Source organism: Panthera onca, chromosome D3, assembly GCF_046562875.1.
Source record: "Panthera onca isolate mPanOnc1 chromosome D3, mPanOnc1 haplotype 2, whole genome shotgun sequence".
Lineage (NCBI taxonomy): Eukaryota > Metazoa > Chordata > Mammalia > Carnivora > Felidae > Panthera > Panthera onca.
Genome location: NC_138350.1, coordinates 93227585 through 93246487, shown reverse-complemented (window position 1 = coordinate 93246487; position 18903 = coordinate 93227585). Strand labels below are relative to the sequence as shown.

The following is an 18903-nucleotide window of genomic DNA, read 5'->3' as shown; positions in this document are numbered from 1 at the left end:
TGGGATCATGACCTGAGGCAAAATCAAGAGTCGGATGTTCAACCGACTGAGCCACCCCAAGAATCTGCATTTGGACAAGCACATCATGTGATACCTTTGCACACCCATGATGCTTGATAGTGTTGGGCCAGAGTGAAAGTGAGCTCGATGACTTTAGGGGAGAGGAAAAGAAAGGCTTAGTCCCATGTTTGGGGTTGCAAGCACTTCCAAGTTCCCAGGTACGCCAGGGGTACAGAACTGGGAGACAGACGAGGTGTGTCAGCTGATTGGGAAGGGTAGGAAAGTGTTACAGAAAGGGGAATACCCAAATGCTATTTCTGGAAGAGGGGCTAATACTTTTTATTTCCACTTTCTCGTTCATCTCCACAATAACACATGCAAGGCAAATATCATTGCCTTGCCACTTCACACATGGGGCCCTAAACTTCACTAAGTTGTTTGAGATTATAGTACAGGGCCAGGAGTGGGGTGTAGCACCGAGAAAGTCCATCAAAGGATACTATCAACAGAATGAAAAGGCAACCTTCAGAATGGGCGAAAATATTTCCAAGTCATATATCAGATAAGGAATCGATACCAGAATATATAGAGAATTCCTAAAACTCAACAACAACAAAAAATAAACAACCTGATTAAAAATGGGCAAAGGACTTGAACAGACATCTCTCCAAAGAAGACATACAAGTGGCCAACAAGCACGTGAAAGGATGCTCAACATCACTGGTCACCAGGGACATGCAAATCCAAACCACGGTGAGATACGCTTTCACATTCATGATGATGGTTATTATCAGAAACACAGAAACAACAGGTGTGGGTGAGGATGTGGAGAAACTGGAACTTGGGTGTATTGCTGGCCAGAACTTAAAATGGAGCAGTTGTTGCGGACGGTGAGGCAGCGGGTCCTCAAAAAATTACAAATAGAATCACCATATGAATCAGCGACTCCACTTCTGGGCATATGCCCCCAAAAGTGAAAACGGGGTGGGGGGGGGGTGCCTGGGGGCTCAGTGGGTTAAGCATCTGACTTTTTTTTTAATTTTTTTTTTAACATTTATTTATTTTTGAGACAGAGAGAGACAGAGCATGAACGGGGGAGGGTCAGAGAGAGGGAGACACAGAATCTGAAACAGGCTCCAGGCTCTGAGCTGTCAGCACAGAGCCCGATGCGGGGCTCGAACTCACGGACCACAAGATCATGACCTGAGCCAAGGTCGGCTGCTTAACCAATTGAGCCACTCAGGCACCCCAGCATCTGACTTTTGATTTCAGCTTAGATCATGATCCCAGTGTCATGGGATCGAGCCCTGCATCGGCTTTGTGCTGATTGTAGAGCCTGCGTGGGATTCTTTCTCTCTCTCTCTCTCTCTCTGCCCCTCCCCTGCTCTCTCTCTCAAAAAAAAGTTTAATAAAAAAAAAAGTTGTTTAAAGTACATTTTTTCCAGCTTCAAACTCTAGGCTAACAATTCCAGGACCAAAATGAACAAACAAAAAAACATACAGTTTCAACTTAAAAAAAAAAAAAAAAGAATTGCAGGACCTGGGAAACCTGTGATTCTCTTTCGCCTTTGTGTTTTTAAACACACGTTTTGTGTTTCTGAAGTGTAATCTCTCTGGTCCAGTGAGAACCTACTCAAAAAGTCTCTGAGAACCACCCCCCTCCCGCCGGAGATATAGGATCTGTCCTTCTACATCTAGCACCTGGGTGGTTTTCACCTATACCGGTTAGTTAGGGAGCAAAGTCTTAATCCTGCATCCATGTGAGACAAATTCATTCATATGGAAGCAAGCATCACTTAATAGAAACCCACCTTAGGAATATTACATTTAAGGAACTAGGTTTGGGGAGAAGAATCCTCTAATGTAGCTGAGGTGGGGCATCCACAACATGAGAGCACTGAAGTGTGCCAGGAAACTGCAGACATCAGATGCTGTGGGTGACGTCTCGCTGGTCCAAGGCTAGCTGGATCGGAAAAGAAACGAGGCAGCAGAACATATTTATGAAACCAAGGACGTGGGCCACCAGAGCACAAGCTAAAAAGGAAGCAAAGCTTTATCTCAGTTGGAAACTCACATTTTGAGAGATGAGAGCATCACTGTCTGACCAAATGTGAGAGGCAGTTCTGCGCCCGAAGCGTCAACGCCAGGGAGGGCTCAGGTGCCCCCGGCTCCGTGTGGGGCCTTCGCCGCAGGGCCTCATCTGTGCCGCTGCGGACCCAGGCGCCTGCAGCTGCTGCGTCAGGACAGGTCAGAGTGCTCTCTTTCGTCTTTGTCTCATGCTCGTTAAAAGGGCTCTTGTATAGGTACCGATGCAGAATGCGGGATATGGGGCTCCCAGTCTCCAGTCTCTACCTTTGATATGTTTGCAGATTCTCATTTACAAAATCTGTTAGAAAAGGGGTTCTTTTGGGGTACAGATTTGGATACACAGATTTGGGTAGAAGGTTTCTTGCTTTTTATGCTAAAATAGTGGCAACATTTTCCTAATTTTGAATAATGTTTATAATTATTTTAGTTTCATAACTTTTTCATGTTTTAATGCAACATTATCCACTATTTTGTAATCCACTAATTATTTACCGTGCCATCTGGCCCCCTTTGTTTAAGTGTCCTCTCCTGGAAGCAATTCTCCTAAGCCATGAGGACTTCCTGCACTGGGTGTGAATTTGAAAAGAGTGGCTCTCAAACCTGGCTGCACGGTGACCAGACTCAGCACTGTCCTATTTGTCAGTGCTCTGGGGTGGCTTTAAATGTTTTTTGTTTTTTGGTTTTTTTTGAGAGAGAGATCGAGCACGCGCGTGAGCAGGGGAGGGGCAGAGAGAGAGGGAGAGAGAGAATCCTAAGCAGGCTCCGCACCGTCAGCCCAGAGCCTGACACGGGGCTCCATCCCACAACGTTGAGATCATGACCTGGGTGGAAACCAAGAGTCGATGCTTAACAGACTAAGCCCCCGGGTGCCCCTGGGGTGGCTGTAAAGCCTCCAGGGTTTCAGTGTGTGACCGAGCGTGCGAAAGCTGTGAGTGAGCAAAGACCTGGGGAAACAGGAGAGAAGGAATTGAGTTTAAGCCCTGCCCCCGCCCCGCCAAGCAAAAAGACCTTCACTGTCTCTGATTTGGATACAGACTAATGAGCCACTGTGAGTTGTCTACAATTTGAAACAGGACAGATTTTCGAAATATTGTCTCCTTTGTGTGCTCAAATCCGCCTCCGATTTATCTGGTGCATTTTTCATTTCAGTTGCTCCAATTTCAGCTCCAGAATTTCTTTTGGTCTTAGGTTTTCTTTCTTGTTGGTAGTTCACACACTGTCTTCTTGACTTTGTCACTCTCCAGCTCTTTGAGCATCTTTAAGACAGTTGCTTGAAAGTCTCTCCAGTAGATCTGACACCGGGTCCTTTTTAGGGACAGATTCTGTTGAATTATCTTTTTCCTTTCAATGGGCCGAAGTCCCCTGTTTCTTTGTGTGCCTCGTGATTTGCTGAGCGCTGGACATTCGAATCTCATGATGCGATTACTCTGGAAATCAGATTCTCCCCCTTCCCCAGGGTTTGCTGTTTTGTTGTCCTCGTTCTTTTCATGGTTGCAGGCTCTGTGCCGGGGGTCAGCCTGAGGTGTCCATTTAATGTCTTCCTCGGCCTTTTCTGAGCCTTTCCTTGGACATGTGCCATCACTTCCTAATTTCCCCCAAATAGACAGCTGTTTTTCAATGTCCTAGTCTTTAACGTGTGGCTCCCGAAAGGGGAAAAGTGGAAAACAAAAGGGGGATAAGAGGGCACTTATCCCCTTGAAGTCACTCGAGCTGGAGCTGGAGGGGTGACAGCAATGGCCGCCAGCCTCTGAGTCCGCACCTGTGTGGTCAGAGCGTGGCCTCCTGGCGTTTGGGGGACAGGGTCCTTTTCGTCCACCTGGCTTCTGCGGGCTGCTCCAGAAACACGTGCCCGGCTGCCTGCCACATGGCTGGGGCGCGGGACGGGTAGGTGCTGCTGTGCTGCGAGCTGGAATGGACCAAAATCGACTACTTCTCCCGGACACGTGGCAGGCCTCGGGCAGAGTCCACAGTTCCAAAGCAGTCCCATCACACAGGTTCCGCCCCTGCTGTTGTCATCTGGGGGGGGGGGGGAGATTCCCGGGGCCCCTGCTCTGCCGTCTTCCCTGAATCCTCTCCAAGGTTATAAGCACCTTAAAAAGAGTGTGATACATAATTCCAAATGGCCCCGACGAAGGCTTCCTCATTTCGCACCTTGACCAGCCTTGTGTCTGGTTTTTATTCTGGACTGGGCACCACCAGTGTGGCTGCAGTCTCCTCTCAAAAGCCCCCCCGAGGAGAATACAGTAAAAAAGTAGCACTCTTCTTTTTTTTGTAATGTTTATTTTTGAGAGAGAGAGACAGACAATGAGTGGGGGCGGGGCAGAGAGAGAGGGAGACACAGAATCCGAAGCAGGCTTCAGGCCCTCAGCTGTCAGCACGGAGCTGGATGCGGGGCCTGAACCCACGAACCGTGAGATCATGACCTGGGCCGAAGTCGGACGCTTAACCGGCTGAGCCACCCAGGCGCCCCTAAAAAGTTGCATTCTGTGTAGAGTAGAAATAAAATCAGTTCTGCTCTTTCTGTGGATCAAACACGGTGACACGGTGGTCAGGAAACTCAGCATCTCGGGGTGCCTGGGGGGCTTAGTCGAAGCACCTGGGGACTTAGTCGGTTAAGCGTCCAACTCTTGGTTTTGGTTCAGGTCATGATCTCGGAGTTTCGTGGGTTTGAGCCCTGCATCGGGCTCTGCTCTGACAGCGTGGAGCCTGCTCGGGATTCATTCTCTCTCCCTCTCTCTCTCTCTCTCCTTCTCTTTCTGCTCCTCCCTTACTTACTCTCTGTATCTCTCAAAATAAATAAGCTTAAGAAAGAAAAACCAGTGTCTTCCCATCAATCTCTTTAGGTGGAAACTCTGGAGCTTTGGCCTGGCTCTTGGCCATCAGTCCCTCTCCCCTTAAGTACCTCCTCCCTGTCCGTGGGTCACAAGTGTCTTGGGAACAAAACCCCAAACCTGAGGAAAACAGTTCTTTTCTTTCAGATGAACAATTCATCAAGTCACAGTCTTAATGAGGAGAGCCAAGGAAGCAATCACACGGGCTGGGGCCGGAGGGCACGTGTTCAGCTCCCGGGAGGCTGGGGTGCCAGTTCCAGGCAGAGCACGGGGACCCCAGGAACGGCTCTAGCACACCGAGTGGGAGGGAGGGAGAGAAACCTGTAAGAAGGAAGAGTCTCGGGGACTTGGTAGCCAGTCGATGTGCATTTGTATTAAAATATTCTCTTCAGTTCAATTTATTTTCCTTTCCTGAATGGTTTTGCAAACGTAAGAATTGTGCTACTTTTTGTCACTGCTCAGACCAAGATCATAGGATTTAAAATACTTTAAGGCGTGTGGATAAAAACAGAAAACTAAAGCTGCCTGAAGCTTTTCTGGAGCCCACCCAGGAAGGCAAGTAGGAGGGAGGCTCTCAGGGGGCTGGAGCTGGGCTTCCCTGGGCAGCGGGGGGGGGGCGGGCGGACGGCCTCCTGCTCCCGCAGGTTTCAGCGGTCACATGACCCCCATGCGAGAAGCCACATACCAAAGGTCACATGTTGTATGATTCCGTTCATAGGAAATAGCCAGAAAAGGTAAATCCCCAGAAACAGAGAGTAGATTGGTGGTTTCCAGGGGCTGGAGGGAGGGGCTTGGGGAGGAGTGAGGTTTTACTTTGTGGTGATGAAATGTGTGGGAACTGGACAGAAATGTGCGGGCAGAGCAGTGTGACTGTGCTGACTGCCACCGAACTGTGTGCTTTAACAGTGCCGATTCTGTGTCGCATGAATTGTGCCTCAATTTAAAAAGAAAAGGGGAAAGTTCATAAGCAAAACCGCGTGCTTCTAGAGCTAGAAAGCCCCTTGTGCGTGGTGTGCACTCGTGCGTGTGCACGTGTGCACATGTACTTGGCTTGGACAGGCACTGGCTTCCTCGGTTCGCTCTGGTCGTGTCTCCCCCGGGCGTGCTGCTTCTCCCCAGCAGGGGCTCTTCCGGCCCAGGGAGCTTCCCTCGGTCACGGTCACACGGAGTCTGCACAGACCGGTCGGTCGGCTTCCGCACACCTTCCTCCCTTTCTTGACTGCTCCGTGACTGTGACTTCTCGTTTCCTTTGCTGCTAATGCCTTCGGCTCATTCTGTTGTCATTCCTACTGTCCCGAAACAGCTCCCTTTGCAGAGTCACATATTTCTGCTAAATAAGCTCATGGGACATCTTTTTTTTTTTTTTTTTTTTTTTGGTACAAGATCTCACATTCATTTTCCAGTGGATTCTTAGCCAAAGACCGTAAATGAGAATCATGTTCCAATTTCTTTATTTGTTCGTCTCATGTGCGGCTGCCATCTTATTACCCAGTTTTTGTTTGAAATGGTCTCTATTCCAGTTATTAACGAAGAGTTTTGCTCGTGAGACAGCCTGGTATATCTTCTCCTCTCTCTTATCCTTCCTGCTGATGACCCTCCAGCCAGGCAGCAGGACAAGCCAATGACGCGGAATTTCCATTTCACTTTTTGAAAAGTAAGTAAAGCCCTTTCTAGGTCTTTGAGAATTTTTTTTAAAGTAATCTCTACACCTCACATGGGGCGCAAACTCACGACCCCAGTATCCAGAGTCACATACCCCCACTGACTGAGCCAGCTGGGCACCCCAGTCTTGGGACTCCTGATATGAGCTCACCAGTTCTTTGAGCTCTGCACGTCCCGTGTCTGGACTCAGCTTCTGCGGGTAACTGTACCCGCTCATTCTGGTCTTTTTAGATTCGGTCAAATTCTGACTGTCTTCTCTCAGTTTAATTTCATAATGGGTTATTTTTCTCTCTGAATGTTTCATAAAATAATTCCTTGAAAAAATTTATAATCATTCCGTAGACCTCTCTCGAGCTTTTCTCTAGCAGATTGCCCACCCGCGTAGGTTTAATTTCTTCAAACTGCAGTTACACCCTTGAGCCCAGCCTCTTTCTCAGAGAGTACCTTGTTGGGTAGACAGTTCCCGTGTCCTTCACCCAGCCTCCCCTAAAAACGTCTTCCACAACCACAGGGCGCTGTCACCACCAGGGACCCGGGACATCAGGACATGGGGCACTGCTGTCAGCTACACTGCACGCCTCATCCAGACTTCCCTCCCTCCCTCCCTCCCTCCCTTCCACTTAATACTATCATCATCTGACAAATTTTAAGAATTGCATGTGTTTCTCTGAAATATTTCATTTATTTTAGTGTTTATTTATTTTTGAGAGAGACAGGGAATGAGCAGGAGAGGGGCAGAGGGAGAGGGAGACACCGAATCCGAAGCAGGCTCCAGGCTTCCACTGTCAGCACAGAGCCTGACGTGGGGCTCAAACCCACGGACCGGGAGATCGCGACCTGATCCAAAGTCGGAGGCTTAACCGAGGGAGCCCCCCAGGCGCCCCTGAAGATATTTTAAAACAACACACACCCTCTGCTGCTCGGTCACTGATCTGTCACACTCTCGGGACAGTTAGGTTTGCATAAGAAAGGTGGCGAGGCGCTTGGGCTCGGGTCCCAACAAGGCGGTGGTGGCTGTTAAGCTCCCAGGTGCTTCATGAAAACCAGGCTCTGGCCTGAGCCCCGTGGGGCGTCACCGGGCACCTCTGCTCTCCTCCCCGGTGAGGCTCACAGATGCTTCCGAAGTAGGATTCACGAAGATCTCCTACACTGTTTTGGGCTGTTGTTTTCTATTTTCTCTTTGTTGACTAGTTCTGGAATGTTCCTGGCAGCAGCCTGTCAACCTTGTTCCCCTGCTGCAAGTTAGGGGTTTCATTTCTGCAGCTCAGATGCCCCGCAGCTGGTGTTCCCCTGGCTCTCTCTGGACCTGGGTCCTCACTTCCTCCTCTCTATGGCCCGTGCAGGTGGCCTGTCTCCACACCCCAGCAGCTCGGAGCTCCCGCTTTCTCCTGGTCTCACTGCAGGAGGACTTTCCATTTCTGCTACTGTTCTCACGGATTTGGGGAAAGGGGAAATACTTGTCATGGGCTGGTGGCTCTGCCTGGACTGGGTTAGTGCCTTCTCACCAGGAAAAGCCATGCAGCTTCATGAGCAGGAGCTGGTGGGGGCACCTCTTAGGGCCCACCCCTTTTCTTTCCTGTTTTTCTGACTATTTCCTCCCTTTTGTTGTCCTTTTATCTATTTTCATGATTTTGTTGTTCAAAACTAAAGCGGTAACAATGTTCCTGTGTGGGGTCTCAGCAATCTGTCAGCCACATGGGCATTCCTGCCCCAATGGCTGAGCAGGTCCTTGCAAACTCAAGGCTCTCCGAGGCAGAAGTAGAGCTGAGAAAGGTGGTAATACCCTTGACCTCTGGATGCCAGGGGCCTTTCCTGAGTCCAGAAGAGGCCAGAGAAGGCCTGGAAGGTCGGACCACCGTTCCCACGGCCCAGGAAAACGGGAGAGGCAGTAGGTCTGTGGTGCTGGAGTGTGGTTCTGTCCTCCCCGTAGGCGATCTGCATTTTAAGAGCCATCTTTTAGGGGTGCCTGGAGGGCTTGGTCCATTAGGCGAAACTCTGGGTTTCAGCTCAGGTCATGACCTCGCAGTTTGGTGGGTTTGAGCCCTGCGTCGGGCTCTGCTCTGGCAGGTGTGGAGCCTGCTTGGGACTCTCTGTCTGCCCCTCCCCCGCTCATGCTGGCTTTCTCAAAAATAAAGAAACTTAAAAAAAACAGAGCCATCGTTTAGGAAATTTAAAATAGTCGCAGAGCTGCTCTGCTGGTGGAGTCTTAGTGGGAGGTGCCAACCAGGTGGGAGCTGCGTTTGGTCCGCGTCGGGCTGGGCAGACACTGCAGGGCTCACAGTGGCTCCTTTACGTAACAATATGGGTGTCGGTTTGAAAGACTAGAAGTGGGCTCAACTGGGTTTTTAGGAGTCCTCAGTCTGGGGCTTTGTGCAGTGTGTGTGAGTGTGGTTAAATGCCATTTGGGAAGTGGTAAGGTGGTGGACATTTCAGAATTCGATTGTATGTTACAGGAAGTAATGCTCATCTGTAATGAACAATCCCAGATTCCAGTGGTTGAGCCCAGTGAAACTCATCGGTGTCACAGTCCGACATGGGGGCTCTGCCTCATGTTGTCAGTCAAGCGTCACGTCCCATCTAGCCGGGAGCCACATCCTAGGCTACATCCCGGTGGATTCTCCACTGTCTTGTTTGCACCTGGTCAGCAGGTGAAGGCAAGCAAGGAGGGTCTGGTGGAGGCCCAAGGGGGCCAGGCCTGCAGGTGGGGTGAGTCAGTGTCCCCTACCCTCATTGGCTAGAGCTCAGCGACTCGGCACCAGTGCAGGGTGAGGACACAGAGGCCGGTGGTGGGCCCAGCCTCGGCCACGGGTGGTGAGCTGCCCGAAGGAAAGGCTGAGCTCAGAGTACGGGCACACAGACGTTCTTTGCCCCACTCCACCAGGCGAGGGCTACGGCTGGGTCGACGAAGAAAGCCGGGGTGGGGGTGAGAGTCATCAGGGGACCAGCACCAAGTGCCCTGGGGCTGGCGCTGGAAGTCCGTGTTCCGGAACTTTACAACCCAATTTCCTTGAGTGAAGCCTCCTATCTGTCTCCTTGCAGGTTTCCTGGACACGGGGGCAGGCACAGCAGCGGACGGGGGCGGCCCCGCCTCTTCTCTGCCCATGACGCTGACCGTCTTGTTAGTCACTCCCTGGGGACTTCTAGATTTGCTTCCGGTCGTGGCTGTCACCATACACTGGCTGGCGGAAAAAGCAGAAATGTGTTCTCTCGCAGTTTTGAAGGCTAGAAGTCCAAAATCAGTTTTATAGGCCCAGGTCAGGGTCCTGGCAGGGCTGTGCTCCTTCCGGAGGCTCCTGGGGACAGTCCCTCCGGTGCCTCCAGCCTCTGTGAGCTGCCTGTGTTCCTTGGCCTGTGGTGGCCTCTGCTCCTTTGTCGTCTCCCGCCTTCTTCTTGTAGAGACACAGGAGATGGCATTTAGAGCCCACCTGGGTAATCTAGGGGGATCTCCCTCCCTCAAGATCCTTTTTGCAAAAAAAAAAAAAAAAAAATTATTTATTTTGAGAGAGAGAGAGCATGAGTGGGGAGGGGCAGAGAGAGAAGGAGAGAGAGAATCCCAGGCAGGCTCCGTGCTGTCAGCACAGAGCCCAACACCATGCTTGATGTCACGGACCATGACACCGTGACCTGAGCTGAAATCGAGAGTCAGATGCTTAACCAACTGAGCCATGCAGGTGCCCTGCTGTCTCAAGATCCTTAATGTAATCACATCTGTATTTTTAAAAAATATTTTATTTTTGGATGCCTGGGTGGCTCAGTCGTTTAAGTGTCCAACTTCAGCTCAGGTCATGATCTCGAGATTCTTGAGAATCGGGCTCTGTGCTGACAGGTGGGAGCCTGAAACCTGCTTCCGATTCTGTGTCTCCCTCTCTCTCTGCCCCTCCCCTGCTCATGATCTGTGTGTGTGTGTGTGTGTGTGTGTGTGTGTGTGTCAAAAATGAATAAATGTTAAAAAATATTCAAAAAATTTTATTTATTTTTATTTTTTAAAAGGTTTCATTTTTAAGTAATCTCTACACCCAACATGGGGCTCAGACTCCTCAACCCTGAGATCAAGAGTCACACACTCCACCAACTGAGCCAGCCAATGCCCTGCATTTCTTCTCCTTCTCCTTCTTCTTCTTCTTCTTCTTCTTCTTTTTTAATAAGGTAACATTCACAGGTTTCTGGGGATTAGGATGATATACTTGGGGGCCATTTTCTGGCCTAGCACAATTTGGCTTCTTTTGTTTGCGGGAAGTCATGTAACACATTCACCATCTCAGATGAGCTGTCCTCCCTTCTCCTGACTGACCGATGGTTCTAGACCAGAGAGGGCCACTCGGATTCCAGACAGTTGGTGTTTAAAACGATTACAAGCCCACTCTCAGTCATCAGCTCACTTTCGGGGTGAAGTCCTGGGCCAAGAACGCAGGATTGTATCCACTTAGCAGGCTCTGAGATGTGCCCTGATAGATCCAGGGGAGTGGGCGGCTGGGGGCCGGTGAGCAATCTGCCCGCCTTTGCCAGCATGAACAGGACCAGTGGACGTGACTCCACGTGATCCAGTGAGAGTAGGCGGGGAGCCTGTCCCTCCACCCCAGGCTCCAGGGCAGAGTGGAACGCTCCCGGGCCTGCAGAGTTCAGGAGAGGCGGTTAAGTAGGAACACCTACTTCTTTTCTCCCAGTCTTGCCGCCACTTCCCTCTCTGTGTGTGTATTTTCATTTCCCTGTACATTCCTGCTGCTGTGTTCTCAGTTGTTCCCTGTGGATCCTCTGAGTAGCTGTGACTCAGAAAACCTAACAACAGCCTGGGACACTGGGGGGAAGTAAGCATGACCCTGTGCTTTAAGGAGGCCCTTCTCATCACACCAGGCTTGTTTGGGACTTAGTCTCAGTGAGGTCCGTGCTGTTCCCATGATTTCTCACAAAATCTTCCCGGTAGGAAGCAGGAAACCAGGTCAGACCTGCGGGCGGGGAAGCTGGCCGGCCAGGTGTGTGCCCCCAGGGCCACCTGCTCTCATCCACCAGGCCTTCCCTTTTGGGGTGTTTCAGGTCCCACCGCACTGAGATGGGAGCAGAACCCTGGGGCCCTGCAGTTCTCTGCCCTGAGTCCCTCCTGCAAGAGGCCTGGGCACACAGGGCTCACTGGCTTCTCACAAGGGTCCTCACGGCTCACCATCCCACCGGGCATAGGGCTCCATGCACACCCAGACCGCCAGCATGCAGGCGCGGTGCACCTGCTAGGGCCCCTGGGGGCTCACCTCGGTCGGGGAAGAGCTCTGTGAATGGGCCGAGGCTGGGAAGCACTCGGCAAGTCAGGGAGCGGCATGTCCAGCACGTCCTTCGGTCCTTCGGTCACGATGTGTCTGAGAGACTGCGCCCCGACCAGCAGTCCCGGCTGCCGCCCTGGGCCTGGGGTACCTGCGGTGGGAGCGGAAGGCGGGCCCGCGGAGGCTTCGGGCACACGGTGGGCCTGTTTCCGCCTCACCGGAGACCAGGTGAGGTTCCTGACACGGCTCACTTCTGCACCCTGCTCCTCAGGGCCCCGCCCGCATCGGGACGGGCAGCCCCCACCACCCCCCAACCTCCCGACCCCCCAGGTCGTCGGAAACGAAGGTGCGGAGGGACCGCCGGCATCACCGGGGGCGGGGGAGGGCAGACCCAACCCGGGCCCCCACGAGGGGGGTCCCCAGGCCTCGCGCAGACCTCGGCCGTGGACGGCACCCTGTCCTCTGCCTTCCGTGGCGGCGCACCGCGTCCACACGGCCCCTCGCCCAGGCACAGGTCGGGGGACGCGTCTGGTGCGTCCCTGGCTCTCGAGGCGCGGTCTCGCCACGCAGGGGTTTCCTAACCGGGGAGGGGCGGGCCGGGCCGGCGGAGCAGCATCGCCGCGGCGACCCCCAACCCACGACTTCGGTCTCGGTCTAGCTCCGACCCCTCCCTGACGGACCGGTGCGCTCTAGGACCCAGCGCCTCTCGGCCTGCCGCCTGGGTGGGCGGGTCCCCTGCATTGTGACGTCACTCGGAGGCGGGGCTGCGGCACTGGGACGGACAGACGGAAGGTGCACGCAGAACAGACCGGGCGGGGCCGGCGCGGGCGCGGGTGCGGGTGCGGGCGCGGAGGGTAAGGGCCGGGCCCCGGATCCGCAGGCCGCGTGTGGACGCGGGCGCGGCGCGGGGACCGCCCTCCCCTGGCTCGGGGCTCGGGGCTCGGGGCGGGCGGTGGGTCCCAATACTGAGTGTGTCTCCCCGCCCCCGGGCCGTGCGTCCCACCCCAGACCGAGCCAACCCCCTCTCCTGCTGAGCGCGCCCCCCGGGCCTGAGCGCGCCCCCGGGGCCGAGCGCGACCGCAGGGCTGAGCGCGCCCCCGGGCCGAGCGCGTCCCCAGGGCTGAGCGCGCCCCCGGGGCCGAGCGCCCCACCAGGGCTGAGCGCGTCCCCAGGACTGAGCGCGCCCCCAGGACTGAGCGCCCCACCGGGGCTGAGCGCGCCCCCGGGACTGAGCGCGCTCCGCCCCACCCCGGCCGCGTGTTCCCGCTGGGACGCAGCCATCGCCCGCCCCCGGACTGAGCGTGCTTCCCAGGCCCGCGTCCACCGCCGTGCGCCCCGCGCCTCTTTCCCCCCGCGGGTGCCGGTTTGCGTGCGCAGGGCTCCCTGAGGCGCCGGTGTCCGAGGAGGGGGTCGTGCCGCCGCCGTGAGCCTCCGCGGGCTTCCGGGAGCGCCCTGGGAGCGCGACCCTCACTTTGCCTCCAGGGCCCTGCGCCGGAGTTCACCTCCTTTCCTCTCTCGCCAGGCCCCGATGGTGGAGGACTGCCCAAGGTAGCGGCGGCGATGTGGGGGTGACCGTCAGCGCGCGTTCCGGGACCGTGAGAGCGGAGGGCCCCCGGGCCAGGTGGACGTCAGTCGGGATGGAAGCAGAAGGCTTGGATTGGCTTTTGGTCCCCTTGCACCAGCTGGTGTCCTGGGGGGCAGCCGGGGCCATGGTGTTCGGAGGGGTCGTGCCCTATATCCCACAGTACAGGGACATCCGGAGGACTCAGAATGCTGAGGGCTTCTCTACCTACGTGTGTCTGGTGCTCCTGGTGGCTAACATTTTACGGATCCTTTTCTGGTAAGTTGGGGGCTTTCTGTGGGGGTACTTCCAGGGTGATGGCTTTCTCTTTTTGGGGTTTCGGAGTGGGGTGGTGGTGCAGGCGGCTGTACTTCCTAGGAGGGAGCTGGTGAAGTGGGCGGGACTGTTCCCCGGGGAAAATGGTGGGATTGGAGTGGAGAAACTTACTGTAGTCTCATGTCCGCGTCTTCATTTTCTGTCCTTCTTACGTTGTCACATATTTTCCCACGGACTTCTGGGTGCTGGATGAGGTCCTAGAACTGGGTCCCTGTCCTTAGAATTTGCATGGCAGTGGGAAAGAGAAAACAGGGAATGAGTAAGTGATTAAGATGAAGAAAAAGGGATGAGCTGTAGGAAGGGGACATCGCAGCCTGACCGCTGAGCCCCTTGGGAGGGCACATCACAGCCTGACAGGAAAGAGCATTCAGGGGTCATGTACAGGGACGGTGGTCCCCTCAGCCTTCCTGTTGTGTGTACGGTTTTGTTTTGTTTTGTTTTGTTTTAATAGGAAAGTCAACTTTCTGGATAATACTTGAGACTATTTTTTCTTGCCACTCCCAGCCCAGCTTCCTCTTATTATCATTTGCATTCGGGTAAGGAACTGGAAATTAATTTTAACAGTTGCTAAAGCGAGACATGTTTGGGAGGGGGAGTTTTTAGAGGAAATGAAATGAGATCTTGGAGCCTCATTCTAAGACTAAAAAGGTCTGGAACTTTCCTTTCTACTTGGTGGCGCCCGGACCCTCTGTGAGCACAGATAGTGAGGAAAGTTGCTCCGGAGGGTGGGTGGGTGTGGAGGCCGGATAAGGGCACCAGGCGGGGGTGTCCAGAGCTCTGCTTCTGGCCCTTCCTTCTGACTTGTTCGTTACTGAGTAATCACGTTTTTTGCTAGTTCTTTTTCTTAAGTTTATTATTTATTTTGAGAGAGAGAGAAAGAGAGCGATCAGGGGAGAGGCCGAGAGAGGGAGAGAGAGAGAGAGTCCTAAGCAGGTTCCACACTGTCGGCTCAGAGCCTGATGCGGGGCTTGAACTCACAAACTGTGAGGTCATGACCTGAGCTGAAATCAAAAGTCAGACTCTTAACCGACTGAGCCACCCTGGCTCCCCAGCTAATTCATGTCTGAGTCCACCTTACGGAGGTACGATTTACGTGGAATAAAAGCATCCATTGTAAGTGAACAGTTGGATGAGTTTTGACAACGCCCCCTTCCTGTCACCATCATAACCGAGAGATGACTGTTCTGAGTCCCGAAGTTCTCTCCTCTGTGTTCCATCCAGCCGTGGCCCCATGCCTTTGATTTGTGTCCACTGTGTGTTAGTTTTGCCCTCGTCCGGGGCTTTTAAAAGGTGAGCTGGTAAGTTGGCTCCTCCCCGGAGAGTGTGTCACACCGCCAGGTTTGTCTCTGGGCCAGGCTACTTTGAAAGGAGGGCCAGTGGGTGCTTAGTTTTTTCTTTGGCACAAGTTGAAGAACCCCATTTTGAAGATTCCTCTTTTTCCTTTGGGGACAGAGCTCACTCCCTTCAGGGTGACACGTGGCTTCCCTTTTCTAAAATGGCCTTAATCCAGTCTAAGGTTGAACGGAAGCAGGTCCCAAAATGCAGTTGCCTCTGACACAGTTGTTAACCCTGAGCGCACTGGAGGGCGCTCAGGGAGCCCCTGGCCTGCCACCTGCCTGGTGTCACAGCGTTGGCCAGGAAGGGCACTTCATTAGGCGCTGGAGTGGGTTTTCTCTGGCAGCGGAAGGGAAGTGCCCGAGACTGGCTTCCCTTATGGGGGGGGGCGGGGGGCGGGACGGAGAGCAGTTGAGACGTCTTTTCCTTAAGAATACTCATCCTTCAGGGCGCCTGCGTGGCTCAGTTGGTTGAGGGACCGACTTCGGCTCAGGCCGTGATCTCGCGGTCTGTGAGTTCGAGCCCTGTGTCGGGCTCTGTGTTGACAGTTCAGAGCCTGGAACCTGCTTCGGATTCCGTGTCTCCCTCTCTCTCTGCCCCTGCCGCATTCATACTCTCTCTCTGTCTCAGAAATACATTAACATAAAAAAAAAAAAGAGTACTTTTCCTTTATGATTGCAGAGAAGAGAATAGGGTATCTAATCTATGTCCAAATACCTGGTTCGGAGAAGTCAGAAGTTAAACTAATTTCTTTTTTTTTTTTTTTTTTTTTTTTTTTTTTAATTTTTTCCCAACGTTTTTTATTTATTTTTGGGACAGAGAGAGACAGAGCATGAACGGGGGAGGGGCAGAGAGAGAGGGAGACACAGAATCGGAAACAGGCTCCAGGCTCCGAGCCATCAGCCCAGAGCCTGACGCGGGGCTCGAACTCACGGACCGCGAGATCGTGACCTGGCTGAAGTCGGACGCTTAACCGACTGCGCCACCCAGGCGCCCCTAAACTAATTTCTTGAAAGCCAAGTCACCAGGGCCTCTGATTTAACTGGCATTTAATGCGTTAGGACTAGAAGTTCTCCCTTCACTGCCGGGCCTGGGACTTTGAGAACGAGTGTGTGCCCTCTCCTAATTCAGCACAGGGGGCCTTTAGTGATTCTCGGTTTTGTCCACGGGCCAGCGTATTTCCGTGCATCCGATTGGTCCTTCCCCGGAGTCTGCACCCTGAGCCGTCCTGGGTCACTTCAGGGGTCCTGTGGCTACCGTGTGAACCCCAGCGCTGCCTTCAGGCAGCATTCTGGGACGGAGGGGGGCTGGCAGAGGGCACTGGTCCCTCCTCAGGAGTCTCTCTGGCCTGGGCATGTGCTTCTCACATAGGGCAGTGCTTGGATTTCACGGGGCGAACCCCAGCAGGCAGGCTGGGCTCCGCCTGTGACTTGTGACTAACATGTACCTCTCTGCCCACCTAGTCCTAAGACCCCACTCCTGGGCCTCCTCCAGGCTTCATGGGTTAGTGGCCCACATGATTGAATAGGGTTTAGAGGGTTTCCCGTGTCCCAGACACTGCTGATGCCGCAGGGTTTACGCTTCGGCAGAAGCATTGTGTGGAACGTACCATTTACACACACACGGGTCATGGCGGGTGCCCCCTGAAGGGGAAGCAGTCTCTACCCTGGAACAGTGGTGAAGTTAGAGCTGAAGAGTGTGTTTCCTAGAGCTGGCTGAGAGCGTGGTCCTCAGAGCTCCAGGCTGGGAAGCCCCCTGCAGACTCGTGGAACGAGCTCGTGGGTGGCCCTGCCGCCCGGGGAGGCCAGCGGAGCTTGCAAACCCCAGGTTCCTGAAACTCGTGAGACCCTGGCGCTTTATTTCTTACAATTCTTTTTTTTTTTTTTTATGTTTATTTGTTTTTGAGAAGAGAGAGAGAGTGAGCAGGGGAAGGGCAGAGAGAGGGGTACAGAGTTTCTGAAGCCAGCTCTGTGCCGACGGCAGAGAGCCCAACGCGGGGCTCGAACTCGTGAACCGTGAGAGCATGACCTGAGCTGAAGTCGGACGCTCAGCGGACTGAGCCACGCAGGCGCCCTGATTTCTTGCGATTCTTATCATCCTTTTGCAAAACTAGCATTCAGCAGATTATATTCTATAAAATGCTGATGTATAGGATTTTGCCTCTGTGGTGTCAGGAGAAGCCAAGAGAAAGGCTAAATGATGCCTCGTAGCTCATATTTGCAGGCTTGTGATTTTGTAGAAGGGACGAGGAGGGAGGGGCCACGGTGCATGGATGATGTTGCAAGGCCCCCCCAGAACTTTGTGCCTTGGTGGAGGTAGTTCTCAAGCTCCATTTGTATTGGATGAACACACCGCATCAGAGATACGGTAATGTTGGATCGGATGCATTATAACATCGTATTGGCTGCAGTGACGTTGTATCAGGAACGTGGGCACACTTCAGCCACGTAGTGACACCGTATCAGATGTGGTGACGTAGCATCATCTACCAGAGACGTAGTAGGGCTGTACTGGAGATGTATTAACACTGTATCAGACGTGCAGTAAACAAAGTAACTGAGATGTGATAACACCGCACTGGAGACCTGCCTTAGCGCGGCACTGGATACGGCAGCATTGTGTCGGCGACGCCGTAAGCTGTTTCCGAGGTGTGGTAACACTGTATTTGGACGTGCAGCCTGACACTGGATGGGAGCTACAGGAACACTGCCAGAGATACCACACTGTTGAGGACGTAGTAACATTTTGCTAAGGGTGTAGCAGTTGGCGTGACACAGGGAAGTAGATACACAACTTCTTTCCGCTTGAGCTTTATTCTGTAACTTTGAAGACCCAGAGAAGGTGATCTCTGTGGAAACTTTGGGTGAAATGTTGCCTGTCCCCTCTTCGGTGTGTACCTTCCTGGGGGGTGAGACCTAGGGACACTGCAGTTAAGGGAGAACTTTTTTTATCTTACTGAATTTTTTTTTTTTTAGTTAAAAAAATTTTTTTGATGTTTTTATTTGCTTTTGAGACATGAGCTGGGGAGGGGCAGAGAGAGAGGGCAACAGGAACTGAAGTGGGCTCCGTGCTGACAGCAGAGAGCCTGACATGGGGCTCGAACTCCAGCCGTGAGATCATGACCTGAGCCGAAGTCGGATGCCTCGCTGACTGAGCCTCCCAGGCTCCCAGGCGCCCCGAACCCTTTCAGAGTGGCTGTGTGAGCGGCAGGCCCTTCACCTGTCTGGTAGGCTGTCCCATCATTTGTTCTAAGAAGAAGTTGTGCCAACCCATATTGTCAGGGACAGGAGAGGGAAAAGTGCTCTCACGACATCCCCGTCAGTACAGATTATTAGCATCAAAGGAAGAAAAGCTTAACTAATTTGACAAGTAAAAAATGGTATCTTTGTATTTTAATTAGTTTATGAAGTTACTAATGACATTGAACCTTGTTTCATATTTATTTTGTCTCTTGTATATCTTTTGTGGAAAGTGGTGCTTTTTGAAATTTTGTGTCTCAGCCTGTCTTCACCCTAAGTACTCACCTCTGCTCCCTCTCACTTCACTTTAAATGGTCTTGTTTTTACTATAAACATTGAGTTCATCTGGATTCGATTTTTGGTGGGGTTTTTTGTTTTGTTTTTTTGATGTTTGTTTACTTTTGAGAGAGAGAGCGAGCATGTGCGACGGGGGAGGGGCAGCGAGAGGGGGACAGAGGATCCCAAGCAGGCCTGTGCTGACAGCAGCAAGCCTGATGTAGGGCTTGAACTCTCAAACCATGAGATCATGACCTGAGCCCAAGTCGGACGTTTAACCCACTGAGGCACCCAGGCGCCTCTTTGGGTGTGTGGTTTAAGGAGAA

At 53.0% G+C, this 18903-nt stretch overlaps 1 protein-coding gene and 1 long non-coding RNA gene across 7 annotated transcripts in view; one reads left to right on the top strand and one right to left on the bottom strand.

Moving 5' to 3' along the window:
* Positions 1-7254: 7254 nt before the first annotated feature.
* LOC144613778 (uncharacterized) lies at positions 7255-12459 on the bottom strand. Its single transcript, XR_013551165.2, has 2 exons — positions 11822-12459; positions 7255-11191 (listed from the first exon to the last, which is right to left on the bottom strand). It is a non-coding gene; the product is annotated as an uncharacterized LOC144613778 (long non-coding RNA).
* Positions 12460-12597: 138 nt separating this feature from the next.
* The window catches only part of SLC66A2 (solute carrier family 66 member 2), a 52266-nt gene continuing 45960 nt past the window's right edge, over positions 12598-18903 (top strand). For 3 of the 6 annotated variants that reach the window (XM_078435097.2, XM_078435098.2, XM_078435094.2), the window contains exons 1-2: positions 12609-12684; positions 13353-13670. In XM_078435097.2, the coding sequence (XP_078291223.1) occupies positions 13468-13670 (203 nt within the window). In that variant the 5' untranslated portion in view covers positions 12609-12684; positions 13353-13467. Of the gene's footprint in view, positions 12685-13352; positions 13671-18903 lie in introns of all 6 variants that reach the window. The other 3 variants (XM_078435095.2, XM_078435096.2, XM_081790845.1) reach the window with 3 other exon arrangements.